At 42.3% G+C, this 15546-nt stretch overlaps 1 protein-coding gene across 6 annotated transcripts in view; it reads left to right on the top strand.

Annotated features, from left to right (window-relative positions):
• The window catches only part of CNTN6 (contactin 6), a 350488-nt gene that overhangs the window by 246229 nt on the left and 88713 nt on the right, over positions 1-15546 (top strand). For all 6 annotated transcript variants that reach the window (XM_053303087.1, XM_053303088.1, XM_053303086.1 and 3 more), the window contains one exon: positions 1060-1210. In XM_053303087.1, the coding sequence (XP_053159062.1) occupies positions 1060-1210 (151 nt within the window). The remainder of the gene's footprint in view (positions 1-1059; positions 1211-15546) is intronic.

The following is a 15546-nucleotide window of genomic DNA, read 5'->3' on the forward strand; positions in this document are numbered from 1 at the left end:
AAAAGGGGAGTTCTTAATCATATTGCTAACTGAATAGACAAGTTCAGGGGACAAAATTCAGGAGAAAGGGTTGTACAGGGACACCCACTGTAAAGACAGAAAGGTCATTAATTTGTTTTCTCAGAAATGCTCTGAGAAATGTGTTCGTTCATTCATAGGGATGGTTCAGACATCACAGGATTCTGAACTAACTCATTGTGTAATTTATATCCTGCCTTTCTATATTAAGCCACTTATAGCATTTTGAAACTGTAATAAATATATCACGTAATCTAAAATAAAATAATAATCTATTAAAACTTAAATACAGCAGTTGAATAAGAATATAGCAGTACAGTAAAGGGAGAATGAAAAATAACCAGATCATTTAAAAACCTGCTAGACTAGGACTAATATTAAGGGATGGCTTAAAGAAGGACCGGGCATTCCTCTCTTGGGAAACCATTCTGCATTTGAGGTACCACAACTGAAAAGGCCATATTTCTCATGAGCCTGTTATTTTAACATGAGCACAACCTTATCCAGGGCAGGCTTCACCTCCTCTACCGTCACTGAATCCGCAGTATTCATCTTGTCTGGATTAAACTTCAGTCTGTTCTTCCTTATCTACTGCAAAATTGCTTCCAAACTTCATTTTATTACTTACTCTGCCTCCCCAGGAAAACTGACATCATCAACTGACACAGAAAAGAGAGCTGGTCTTATGGTAGCAAGCATGACTTGTCCTCTTAGCTTAGCAGGGTCCACCCTGGTTGCATTTGAATGGGAGACTATGTGTGAGCACTAAAAGATATTCCCTTTAGGGGATGGAGCCACTCTGGGAAGAGCAGGAAGGTTCCAAGTTCCCTCTCTGGCATCTCTAAAAAAGGGGCTGAGAGAGATTCCTGCCTGCAACCTTGGAGAAGCCGCTGCCAGTCTGTGCAGACAATACTAAGCTAGATATACCAAAGGTCTGATTCCTTATATGGCAGCTTCCTATGTTCCATTTATTGATGACATGTGATGGAATATCTAAATATTTTTCTGGTGCTACTTCTATTATTTCTTCTTTATTACTAGTTTCAGCCCCTGATTTTTCCAAGCATCCTGTGAAAAAAATATCAGTTGCCCAAGTGGGAGGTGAGGTCACCATTGAATGCAAACCAGATGCCTCTCCCAAAGCAGTCATTAGTTGGAAAAAAGGCACTGAGACTCTGGGGCAAAACAAAAGGTATTTCTTTACATCTTTGATTGATTGATTGTTTGTTTGTTTCTTTGTTTGATTGATTGATTAGTTGATTGATAGTTGGGCAGCACCGAAACACCATTTATTAAATCTTGTCGAGGATCCAAAGATGTACAAAGATAGAGGCTATGCTCTACAGGATTTTGACTTGTTTTCTTTTGATGGATGAACCTCATGCCATATTGCAAACTGCTTTTGAAACTCCTTATTTTCAAAAGCAGTTTGCCACGTGGCAAAGTGGGGTCTTTTAAAAAGACATCTGAAGTAGGGATGTGCTCAATGATTCACGTACAAAATGATTTGTACCCAAATCTAGCTGATTTGGGCAATTTGTAGGCAGAACAAATTGCCCCTGTGCTCAGTTGCCCAGCCAGATTAGGGTACAAAACAAATCACCCAGATTCAGATGGGGAAATATTTGGAAATTTGGATCTCCATTTTGTGGCCAAAGTGGGTTGGGTGAGAGTTCCCAATGGGTGGAAGAAAGCTGGCATCCAAATTTCAAAGAGATTGTGCAAAGGGTGATTTTCTTTTTAATGAAGTTTGAGCATCATTAAGCTTTCTCCCATATGGAATAACAGAGATTTCAGCAGCCCATAACTCTGTGTGAGGGGCACCAGGATGTCCCAGAGTGGGTTGTGGTGAGTTGTAATTCCCAATGGGTGGAAGGAAGCTGCCACCCAAATTTCAAAGAAACTGGGCAAAGGGTGATTTTTTTAAAATGAAGTTTGCATATCTTTAAGCATTTCACCATAGGGAATAATGGGGAATGCAGCAACCCCATAACTCCATGGGGGGGCACCAGGGTGACCCAGAGCTGGTTGTGGTGTAATGCACATGGGGTGCCAACCACCCCCAAAACACAAGCCCATGTGACCATTCTCTGGTCATTTATCATTTTGCACCAAAGATGATGAAAGAACAAAGATGAACAAAGATGTTCATTCATTATCTTTGGTGCAAAATGATGAATGAACTAAGAATCCACTATCATTGTTCATCTTTATTCATTCATCATCTTTGCTGGCCTCTGCATATGTGTGGCAGCCATTTGCGTGGTGGTTTGACCATGCAGGTGGCTTCCGCACATATGCAGAGGCCAGAAGAGCACCATTTTGGATTCCAAAGTGGCGCTCAGAATAGGTCTTTCTGTTCTGAGCTCGAAACAGGCCCCCTATTTTAAGTTCTGTTTTTGTTCTATTTTGACCTGGGAACATTCAAAAAGACCCATTTCGAGGTGGAACATACCGACCGTGGAACGTTCCACACATCCCAAGTCACTCTGTCTCAAAAAGTACATTATAGAACTGGAAAAGGTGCTTCATACAGCTGGGGGGCAAATTTCCTGTACCCAAAGCATGCATCAGTGAGCAGTGACATTCTTCTATGATATATTTCCAAATTTTAAAAGAGAGAAACCCTCTTGCTTGAACAAAACTTAAAATAACTGAACAGATGTAATTGTTTCATTATATCACTAACTAGTAAAGATTGCTCACTAATTGCTAAGATATTACAAAAGACCTAAGAAATCTTAAATGTGGTATATAATGCATATTAACCCAGAAGGTTTTATTAAAAAAAAAATTCAAACTACTTATTATGAAGTGTTACATTTGAAATATTCTACCAATGCCCTAAGCAGAAAGCTCTGGTTTTTGATATGATTTGATGATGCATTGATAGCAACAATTATTTGGAACTCTGTAATTTGGAATAACATGTGATTTTCAATCAGAAAATTGTATAACATTGATTCATCCTGGATTTTAAATAGTGAATGATACTGTAATTGCAATATGTATCTCAAACGTATCTTGTAACAATAAGAGAGTGAGTTGTTTTGATCCTTCCTAAATTCACACCTCACCTTCTTTTAAGTCTGTTGTATTTAGAATAATGACCATGTTAGGTATAAATGAAGAGTAAACTGGGGCTTGATGCTCTAATTTCAAAACAAGGTTATGATTTGGGATGTGTAATTAGTTTTAATCAGGGAATTTTTTTCTTGGCAGACCTCTCAGACTTCATTTTTGTATCACAGAATAGATTGGTCTGAGGGGTAAACCTTAGATTACATAGTTTAGATAAAACTGTAATGTGTTTCCATTCCCATCTCTGTGTATTTTTATTGTTGTTATTATTTCTTATTTACCACACAAAACCGGTAAACACAAAACCTTTTGCCACACAAAACCAGGACTGCACAAAACCGCACAAAACCTTAGCCTGTGTGGTTGTGTGAGAATTGCCTCAGAGACTGATAGAAACAATGGAAGAACCAGAACCTAGTGTTATGTTGCCTTGGTAGTTCCATTTGCCCAAGCAGAGAGATGTTCTAGGGGTTAGCAGCAGACCTTGGATTGTTGTTTCCTTTGGAAGGAGAGTTACTGCAGACTAACAGGACCTTTCTAACTTTTTATTTACATAAAATACATATAGTTTCTTTAAATAAATGTACAGTTTGAGTAATGGATGAAATTAGGAAGATTTCAGATAATTTTTAGAAGTCAGCAGCAGGTTACATCCAAGAGGTCAAACTCTGCACCCTTAGATAGGGCAACTTTCTGCCTTGACTGCCACATTGCAGGCTCTCTCTAAATATCCTTCCTTGAGTCTCTCTCTGCAAGAGGGTTAGTGAGGAGGAAGCCCTAAAGAGCTTACTTCCCAGCAGATGAGCGTCAGTGTCCTCTTCAGTGGGTGGATTGCCCACCCAGACGAACAGCTGCTCCTGGTAGTTTGGAGGGCCAGGATGCCAGGACGCATCGCCCCATGTTGTACTGCCCCTTGGAGCTCCAATAATGCAACATGCAGTACATGGTGCATTATGGCGATTCCTCCTCCCCTCACCGAGATCTCCTCAAACTGCCAGCTGTGGCTGCAAGCAGCCACAGCTACCGGATGATGATCATGGAAATGGAGTTAGGAAAGCGCTTGCTCTCCTAACCTCGTTTTGGAAGGTAGCTGCCTAGGCACTGCCAGGATTGGGCCCAGTCCCAGCAGAGAACACAAAACTGGGCTGGACTTCCTTAGCCTGGTTTTGCCTGCACATGTGAATAGATTCACTGACTCACACACACCTCCAGGGTAGGGGTTAAAGAGGGATGAAGTAATTTCACACCTTCCAATGAATCTCTGCTAGGAGATAGGAAGTATGTGACTCTCAGAGTGTTCACCCAGAGTGTCTTTCTCCTGGATGAAAGCCATTTAAAATTGTTCAGAGCTGTTAACAGTGATTAACTTACAAAAGAATGCTAGTCAGCTGACAAGCCACCATTTTGTAACATATTATTTTATTATTCCCATTTCCACTCCCTCACACTGCCTTATGCTTTCTGGTTGGGTAGATAAAAATAGAGATGCACATGAACTGATTTTTTTTATTTGATTTGTGCCTGAATTGAATCACCCCTGACTTGTTTTGTGTCTGATTCTGTCCCCCCAAATCACCCCAAATTCAATTTGGATTTTATTTGATTTGGATTCAGGTCAATTTGGACCACTTACAAAGGTCCTAGAGGCACTGAATTTGGGTGGTGGGTAGGCAGGGGCATAACTAGGGAAAATGGTGCTTAGAGCAAGCACTGAAATTGCCCCCCCCCATCCAAACCTCTGGCATGCATCTTTCAGAAAACTTGTCTTTTATTGGCTCAAACATACAAAAATACAAAATTTTATACAAAAATACAAAAAACACTGAAAATCATCTGGTAAATCAGCAACTGGTGGTCATTATTAGAAATCACCAGCTGCTCCACGTACAGACAAACCTGCCCCCGACTCTAGTGACAACAGATTTTTAGTTGTGTTCTTCTCGGCTCCAACCGCAGCTCCCATTGAGAGGTCCCTGCTAGTCTCTAGCCTTTCCTGGGTCTGAATTTGCTAGGTGACATCACAGTTCAAACTGCAAGGTGGGCTAAGCCCTCTGGTTATATGATGTCGTTGCCCAAGCAGATCCAAGTGAAACATTAAGCTCCTCTGTGCAGTGTCCTTGCAAGAGGCAGCAGACATTAGGCTCCTTAGAAAAGTGACACAGCATGGACAGAAAATGGACTGGAAGCTAGAGAAATATGGAAGCAATGTGTCTGCCCAGCATTTTAATCTTGTACATTCTTGCCCTGGTAGTTCCAAAGGTACAAATATCAGGCTAAGGCATACCAGCTAAATCCCACTTTCCCCATTACTATCTTAGACGCAGCAAGATGTGCAATTTATTGAGAAACAAACCACAATCATGACACAGAATCTTTGCATGATTTGATTGTGCTCCCCAACCACTGCTTTCTTCATCATATGCAGCTGGCTTCTTCTTGGGGCAGGGGGGTTTCTCAATCTCGGCTGGGGGGGGGCAGGTGAACTCCCCACCCTATCCTGACAGTAACTGGGACAAGTGGGATGGGAAGTGGGTGGCAGCGGCAGAGTGGAGAGCCTACTTTTGACTTTAAATTTCCCCCCTAGCCCCTCCTGGGCCCTGGTGAGAGAGACTGCTCTTAGGCTAGGCTCGGGGGAGGGAGTGGTCGTGGATGCACACCCCCTGTGTGGGACCTCTCTGAGTCTGAAGAAGGGAGTGTGGAGGAGGGCGGCAGATTCCGGGCTGAGTGTGGGTCACCATGTGGGTGTAGCGGCGAGAAGCTCCCCGGTGTGGCATTCCCTTCCCTGCTTGAGTCGTACTCGTACCCAAGAGCAAAGGAGTCAGCTGTGCCAGCCGGCTGTGGCCCGCCCCCGCTGTGCGCATGCTGGTGGTAGTAGCTTCTGCTGCCCCGTCGTCCATGCGTGCCTCTTTCTTCTCCTCCTGTCCAGAGTCCCCCAATATCATATGGAGGGGTGGCCACGCCAGGGCCTGCTCGAGGGGATGCAAACAATGCTTGTCTGGCGGGCTGGGAAGGGAGGAGGGAGCTTCTCCTCTGACTCACCCCAGCCACGCGACCCACCATCACAAGGCTCCTTCCCTTCCCAGCCTGCCCATCAGGCAGGCAAGCAAAGGCAGGATGCCTCTGATTACCAGTTGCAGGGGAGTAATAGCAGGAGAGAGGGCATGTGGCTCCTGCCTGTGGCTTCCAGTGGCATCTGGTGGGCCACTGTGCGAAACAGGTTGCTGGACTAGATGGGCCTTGGGCCTGATCCAGCAGGGCAGTTCTTATGTTGTTATGTTCTTATGCTTTTCCTATCTTGCTTCTTCAAGTCCAGTGTTTACATCCATAGAGTGTCACTGGAAAAACTATTGTCCGAACAATTCTGATCTTTGTAGGTGTAGACACGTCACAGCATCTAAGTATCTTTTCCAAGGCCTTCATTGCAACCCTCCCTCTAGTCTGTGGTGTATATGTCAACTGCTAGATCCTTTACTGTAGATGGTCGATCCTAAAAGGCAGAAGCTATCCACCACTACAGTGTCTTCATTGTGAATTCTGAGTCTGGTTGCTGTATCCATTGTCATTAGTTTAGTCTTCTTTACATTTAGTCATAGTCCCATTTTTTCACTGTGCTCCCTGACTTTCATTACTAGAGCTTGCAGATCATCTGCATTCTCAGCTATCAGAGTGGTGTCATCAGCACAGCACAGGTTATTGGTGTTTCTTCCAACAGTCTGTTTCACCATGTTCTCTGTCTGGACTGTGGCTTCCAGTCCTGTGTATAGGTTTCTCATGAGAACAATGAGGTTCTGGCACACCCATTTTCCTAAGGATATTCCACAACGTGACATGGTCAACACAAACAAAGGCTTTTCTGTAGTCAATAAAGCACATATTGACTTCTTTCTGGTATGCTTTGGCTTTCTCAATTATCCAGCATGCATCAGCAAGGATGTCTCTTGTTCCTCGGCCTTTTCTAAAACCAGGGTGAACATCCAGTATTTCCCTTGAACTTCTGAAACCAGCTTGAACATCTGGTATTTGAACATCCGGCATTTCCATTTGCATATTTACTCAGAAATAAATCCATTTTGTTCAGTGTGGTCCTATGTAGTTGTGTAGGATTCTGACTGTAGCCTGCATGCTTTTAAATTCAATCCAAGCTTAGACATATTAAAAATTCAAGTAAATAACCATTCTGTTTCTTGGCATTTTGAAGCTCTATATTTAGATTCTTTTACTGAAACACTCTTTTTTCATTAGTGCTTGATGAGGATAATACTCATCATTCCATTCCCCATTTTGGCTAATTTAAATATGAAACTTATTTGAATTCTGAAAAGTAAATTATTCTTCCCCCCCAGTTTCTCCCCCCCCCTTTTCTGATGTCAAACTGTAACCTGAACATGTTTTATCAGTTACTATATCCTTATCAAGCAGAAAGTCTGTTTGTGTCCAGATGTTTTTAATAGACCTCTAGCTCATTGAAATTAGGAACCAAGACAATGCAAGATATCAGGTAGTTTCACCATAAAGGCAAAAATGAATACAAAATTGATCTTTTCCTTGATGACATTCTAGTATTACTTAATAGACCAATGGAATTGATTCCTCAGCTGCTAACTTTAATTAATCACAGAAACTCTATTTCTGGCTAATGGGTGAAGTGACAGAAATCAAAGGTATAGATTTTCTTTCATGTTTCGAGTCATCACATATTGCATCATCTTTTGAGATATGAAAACACATGTAAAATTTCAGATTACTCAGCAGATTGGATCTTTTCCTCACTCTTTTTCTCTTTAGCTAGAATCATATTTATACTATGCTGTACTAACTGTCAACATCATTGTAGATCCCTCAGTTCCATTTTCACATTTCACAGTCATAATTTTAAAATTCTAGGGCTGTACAGAGCTCCTCTGAGAAATCTTGATAGTCTTGTTGATTCTTTTTACTTCTCTTGAAATTCCTCAGTTGTTTCTCTTCCTTAGCAGGAATTCCCAACCCACAAGTTTGCTGCAAAATTGCACTCTGAGTAAAATGTGGAGGCAACTCTAACAATTATGGTTTATTCTATATCAAAATGGAAAGTCTTACTATATACAAAACTAACATCTGTATGAACAGTAGATGCCATTTAATGTACCATCACACAAATATGTTTTCATACCCATAGGTATTCTCCTGGACATTTGCTGATTATTTTACCAATCACACATCAACCTGTAGCACTGTACTAAATGGCACTTGCCCCCACACCCCCCACCACAAGGATGACACACACACTAGGCATTGGATGAAAAGGGCCATAACTTTATTAAATGTTTGGAATTAGCGAACTAGATATTGAAACTCCACCTCTTGCAGTGTGAGTCTAACAAGGCTGGAGGTTGGATGTTATGTCCTTCCCCGAGCCACCTACGGGCAACACACACCGGCTCAAAGGTAAAAGCAGTGCAAGCTTGCTACCTCTTCATCCTTGCCAACTCAGAAGATCAGGGCAACTTCTGGGATTTCACCCCCGACCAAGCCATGCAGCTTTTAAGGTTTGTGAAGCCCTGAAGTAGGTGTAATGACCAATTGTAGCTCCTGAGCCATGAAGCCTCTAAGGGCCAATGGCCCACTCCTCCCTTTCAAAATGCCCAAGTGTTCTCGCCAATATCCAACCCTTCTAAACATCAACCCAGCCCGCACTGCACCTGCCAAGTTGTGACCAAACCACTAACTAAGAGGGAAGACAGAAGGCAGTAGGCAAAACATCTCCCCAACCCAGCCAATCAGTTGGGGAGCCAAAAATTCCTACTTGGCCCCCAAAGAACAATCAGCAATGCCCATTCTGTGCCTCAGGGAGAGAGGGAGGGAGGGAAAGCTCAAGCAGTGGCAAACTTAGAGGGGAGGCAAGTGACAGCCTGACAGCTTGTCAGCACCCACCTCTTCCCTCCTCTCCTCTGATCAGAGCGGCTTGTCCTGTGGCTGAGTAAGTGAGGGCGAGGCAAACAGCCCGCCCCCTGCATGAGGCTGTGGGCTGGCCCATTCTTGCATTTTCAAATATATATATATATATATATAGAGAGAGAGAGAGAGAGAGAGAGAGAGAGAGAGAGAGAGAGAGAGAGAGGCATTTTGAAAAACATGGTCTTTCCCAGCATCAGGTAGGTGTAACAGACTTCAAAACAGGGGTGGAGATGCCTATGAACAGTGAGGAAGATCAATGCCAAATTAGATGTGGCATTAGTCAAGCCCTGGCATGCTTGCTTTATCTTGTGTGAACAGGGCATGGGGGAGCCCCAATCTGATTGGGATTATGATGGGAGAGTAACCTGCCTCTGCAGTCCAGATTGGGGAAACTGTTATGTGCTATTTATACAATCAAAAAAGGAAGCACACCAGGACGAATGATACGATTAATGTCACATTTAGTTTTGCCCTCATTAAGTTTGTGTGAAGGGCTCTGAACTCCTATTCACTCACATAACTTCTGGACCACATTGCTACAATCTGCTGATCATCTCCTTCATTTGTGGCCTATTAGTTTTCTAAGGAAATGTAGAGGAACTGTGATGGGAGAGGGTCAAACCAGAGTAAAAAAAAAAAAATTCTTCCAGGAATTAATAAGAAAGATGAAGGTCCTGCACTTGTCCATTTCCTATCATTTTTAGTTCTCATTTCTTCTTTTGCTGCCACCTCTCAGATGAAAATAACAATTTGTAGGACCCAGTTAATTAAAATCTTTACAGATTACCTTAAAAAAAAACACCTTGGAAACTGTGTGGAACTATTGCAAGTGTGAAGCACTTTTAATGAGTGCCCTTGCACTTCATCAGAGTTGTGACTTTTGCATGAAGTCCATTGGCACTTTGGAAATGTTCAGCAGAGATCTCACTCAAATGACACATTAGACACCAGCACTTGCCAAGAAATAGCAGTAAGCTAAATTAATAAAAGGAAATATCACTTTTGCTTTGAAGAGCAAATAAATAATGTAACAGTCCTTTTCCACATGGACACAACAACCATAAATATAGGAATTGCCCAAGGTTTAACAAAGGCTAGCTTATCTCTCCATGCGCACACACTCAGTGGGTATTACAGTAAATGGGAGGGCAGGCAGAAGGCTTCCCAAGCCTTGATTTCCCTCCAGACGATAGTTTATTTCCTGGTGGAAGCGTGTGCCACGCTCCCACACAATCAGCCCTGCTCTATGCAGCACGGAGCAGGGAGGATTGCTCTGAGGCTGGGACATGTCCCGGCCCCCAGAAATCCCACAATGCACTCTGTACGCATACAGTGCATTGTGGTGATCTCCCCAGCGATTGGTGGGCTCCTGTCAGTGTTGCCGGTGTACCCCTGCTAACTGGGCAAAGAGGCACCTTTTTAACATGCTGATTCTCTTTATTTAGCAGAGGGGGAGAAACTGGCCTTATCCACCTCCAGCACAGTACCTGCAGTCACTATTGCTGGTGTCTATCTTATGTTGCTTTTTAGATTGTGAGCCTTTTGGGGACAGGGAACTATCTTATTTATTTATTGCTCTATGTAAACTGCTTTGGAAACTGTTGTTGAAAAGCGGTATATAAATATTTGTTGTTGTTGCAGCAGCACTGGCTGAAAGCAGCCAGCAGTGACACATGGTCAGGTGCGCTCGCTCCCTTAACCTTGTTTAAGAGGCAGGCTCCCTAGGCAGGTTTGCCATCGAGGTTCTACCAGGATCCACATGCCTCCCGGTGGTTCTCATGGGCAGCGAAGCTCAGGCTTGGCTGCTTTACCCCGGTCTTGGCTGCTCGTGAGAACAGCCTCATAGTTCCAAAATTAAGAGCAATCCAGCATAGGGGATTTCTAAAGGTTTTTATTACTGAGTGAAACAAATTGCCATTTTAAGGTGTGGCATTGTCCATACAGGTGGCCCTTGTTATTCACGGTGGTTCTGTTCTCACCTCTAGGTGCATATATGGAAACCATGAATAATGAAAGCTTACCCCTATGGAAACCCAGTGGTTAGATTCCTACACCAAAAAGGCTGGAAGAAGTGGAAAAGAAGCAGAAATGAAAAAAAATAAAGTACTCTCACCTTGCTCTCCCTCAATGCCCCCTAAACTCTCCAATTCCTCTGATTTTCCATGAAATATTGTGGGTAATTTTTTCAAAGACCAACAAAATGGTTCTGCACTGTAAAATGGCAGCTGGAAATGACATCAGAAGTCATTTCCAGGACATTTACGTCCACTCATACCTGTGAATGGGTGAATTTCAACCCATTTTTATACTGTGCATAAAGTAACCAAGTCTCTAAGACCTGTCCTCAGATAGGCGAAACTGTGATTGTTGAAACCATGGGTAACAAGGGCTGCCTGTATTTGTTTATTTAAAAATTTTATAGGCCACACTTCAATATAAATATTTTGTTTATTTATTTACTATATTTCTATCCCACTTGGTTCCACGGGGACTCAGCGCAGCTAACAGAATGGAGATAGTAATAGTAATAGTAATAATAATAATAATAATAATAATTCAAAATGATTTTAGAAAATTGCAAGAGAAGAAAAACAAATCTAAGCGTTGCATGGATTGACTACAAGAAAGCCTTTGACTCATTGCCTCACACATGGATACTAAAATGTTTAGAAACAACTGGTGTCAGCAAAAACATTCAGATATTTATTTAAAAAGCAATGAGCATGTGGAGTACACAGTTAACAATCAATGGTGAGACACTTGGACAGGTTAGCATTAGAAGAGGCATTTCCCAAGGGGACTCACTATCCCCTCTGTTGTTTGTAATCGCCATGACCCCACTTTCACAAATACTCAACAAAACAGGCCTTAGATACCAAACATCTAAGACATCCAGTAAAATCAACCATCTGCTGTACATGGACGATCTGAAGTTGTATGGAAAGTCTCAGTCAGAAATCGAATCACTGCTAAACACTGTCCATATATTCAGTAGCGATATAGCAATGGAGTTTGGACTACACAAGTGTGCTGCATTAATAATGAACAGAGGGAAAATAACAAAAGCAGAAGGAATAGAACTGCCCAATGGAAGCAAGATCAAGAACCTGGAAGAGAAAGAACCTTACAAATACTTGGGCATTCTCCAGGCTGATAACATTGCACACACTGAAGTTAAAAGAAAAATTGGAAGTGAATACATCAGGAGAGTTAGAAAAACCCTAAAGTCCAAACTCAATGGCGGGAACACCATACAAGCCATAAACACCTGGGCTATACCTGTTATCAGACTCGATGTCTGGATAAAACAAACCAGTCAATAACACCTGTCTGACTGTGTAAATTAATAATAATAATTCAATTTCTAGACCGCCCGTCCAAAAATGGCTCAGGACGGTTTACATAGAGAAATAATGAATAAATAAAATGAATCCCTGTCCCCAAAGGGCTCACTATCTAAAAGAAACATAAGATAGACACCAGCAACAGTCACTGGAAGTACTGTGCTGGGGGTGGATAGGGCCAGTTACTCTCCCCCTGCTAAATAAGGAGAATCACCATGGTAAAAGGTGAACTGAGATTTAAAATCTGAGGAGACTGGATATTTCCACTAGGGCGTTTTGTTGGGATGTTGCCATGGACATGGTCTCCATTCTTTGCATGTGGCATGTTTGTCTATGTTTGAATGTGTCTGTGTAGTGGCTTGGGGTGAAGCCTTTGACCAGCATAAAGTAGATTACATAAAAGCAACATTAAGGCAGCATTAAAACAGGCTATGCTCAGAACTGTGATGGATGTAGAGAGGCTAAAAGCTATACACTGCTATACAGCTTCTGTTAAGCTGCAGTGAGCTATCTTAAAACTACATTTAAAATGGATAAAATTAATGTAAAATGGGTAAGACTATATAAAAGCTTTTAGTGGTTAAAATCTTTATGTAAAATGGGTAAGACTATATAAAAGTTTTCAATGGTTAAAATCTTAATCAGAAAAAAAAAATTATAAAACTATAAAATGCTATGGTGTTTAAAATGAAACTGTGTGAACATGTGCTGTGCTGGGCCTGCTTTGTTCTTGCTGTCTGTCAGGACCTGATGAATATTACATGCTCTGTAGACTAGAAGAGGGAGAAGGACATGCTCTGCTGTTTCAATTTGCCCAGTATCTCAGGGGCACAGGCATTTCAAGAAGAGGGTATTTCCTGTACATGCCTTCTAGCGCAGCCAAAGGAAGGGCACCACAGTGGGCCAGGGTGAAGGCCCTTCTGTGGTTGGGGGCTTCCAGCTGCATGAGGTATACAGCAAGAGATGCAACGTATCTTAGTCTTTCATTGATGAGGAAGTTCGGGACCCTGACTACGTCGGTTTGGCACTCTATGACCATCTATTATATTAATTCTCCTGGGTGTGCCTTGTAATGTGAGTCCCAGAGCCCAGCTGATTGGCTGGGCGGCGGACGCGCCTGATGAGCTGAGGCGCACCCAGGAGGATTGGTTGCTGCGGTGGCGGCCCAGCTGTGGAGGCCAGAGGTGGTAGGCCCGGCCTGGCCATGGAGGGAAGGCCCAGGAGGGGGGAAAGAAGGGGGGGCAGAAGTGGCAGTGCGGAGGAGAGGTGGCTGGGCCCAGAAGCAGAGACTGGGGCAGAAGTGGGGGGAGAGGTAACCGCCGGCCTCAGCGCACAGATACTCTGTGCAGGTTGGCTAGTTATCCATTATTTGATGAGTGGTTTTGCCTGTTCATAGCCTATGGAAAGTAAGAGAGGAGGGGAGAGCCTCAAGCATGACATTTTTGTCAAAAGTGTTCATTTCCAGGTGGATTGATAATTGTCCTGTAGTGTTAGAGTGCCTAGACCCAGTGGGATGGAGAATAATCTTAACCAGTAGTTGAGTATGGCCATCCAAACCATCTTCCATGGCCATCTTTCACCAGACTTGCCTCTGGATGTAGACTAGTATTAGAGATGCACCATGATACTTGGAGAACTATTCTTATGAATATGGTCTGGACAAGCTCCAATGGGGAGAAGTTGGAGAAGGGGCCCATTAAGCTCCATAGAGTTGTGCCAGCTACTTGGCTTCAAACAGTTTAAGAGCTGCAGGTATGCAGTGGCCTCCTCTTGATCAGAAGAATCTTAGGATGGCAGTGGAGCTCCTTCAGGCATTTGGGGCAGCATGAGAGATGTGAGCTTTTCTGGTGCCAGATTCATGGAAGACCACCCCCAGGTATTTAAAGGCCACGGAAATGCAACCCAGCCTCCAGAAATCCCACAATGCTCCATGTCACCAGGAAGCCTGAGCAGACACATGACTGGGTACTAGGTTAGAAGGGCATGCTCGTGGCCTTCTACCTTGGCAATCACCCAGGGTCATTTCACAATAGTCATTTCACAACCAAGAATCCATATATTAAAATTCCTAAAAAAATCACCCCTAGCAGTAATGGGGGAAGCTCAGAAGGGACAAAATGGAGGCCACGGGGGGGGGGGGGGGGAGATGGAAACTTAAATCACTCAATCAATTCAAGCTCAAATAAAGGGTGATTTGATTCAACCTCAAATCTGGTAAGCATCCCCAAGGGATTCTGTTTGAGGTCGAATCACTTGAATCGCCCAGATTTGGGTTGAATAGATTTGGCCGTGAATTGTCTTGCACATCTCTAGTGTCTTATTTGCAAAGCATCAATAAGTTTTATCAAAAAGGAAAACATATTCCAGGCCTCTTAATAGTGTTTCCCAGTAACAAATATTTGTGTTCTTAGTTTATACACCCCAAGGTATGTTAAGAAAATAACAAAAGTAATATAATTGCCTTTTTAATTAGCAGGAAGCAATATTTTTCTCTCACTACTTATTGCTGCTAATAATATTATTTACTCAAATGTCTTTAATAAGCCTATTCAACTAGAATATGGAACTCTGTTTTGATCCAAATTAACCTCCATTTTAATAGTATATATTCTGTTTGCAGTAAAATCGTGCCGTTTATTTCAAAGCTCATTAATATCTACTTGCAGACAGAGAGAGGACTCATCTAAACATTGTTAAACATAGTTTTATTAAATTGTGGTGTTATTAGCATACAAATTACACCCGAACAGAAGATCATTAACATGTTGTACAAATAATAGAGTTTAAGATGCAACTCAGTAGTGCCATTGAACCTAAACCAAAGTTGTCATGAAGTACAGGTTTTTCACTTGACCTAATTCTGCTATTAGTAGCAGCAGCATAAATACATTTATTTAATATTTTAAATATCCTAAATAAAATAGTGCAACTTTGTATAATGAAATCTGTCCATACAAAATCTCTCATTCATGCCGAATTTTCATAGCTGGCCAATCACCTGTAATACACCTACTTTTTCATTGTTTTCTGTAAGAATGGATGGCTTTTGTTGGTTGTAGATCAGTCTTTTATAGGATGTGGTGAATGGAGATTCAGCAAAAGAATGATTAAGATAAAAAAGGTGAATGAAAAGTGTCTCCAGTCTTTTGTCCCAGCCCAGAAAAAG

The sequence above is a fragment of the Hemicordylus capensis genome, chromosome 2 (assembly GCF_027244095.1).
Source record: "Hemicordylus capensis ecotype Gifberg chromosome 2, rHemCap1.1.pri, whole genome shotgun sequence".
Taxonomy (NCBI): Eukaryota; Metazoa; Chordata; class Lepidosauria; order Squamata; family Cordylidae; genus Hemicordylus; species Hemicordylus capensis.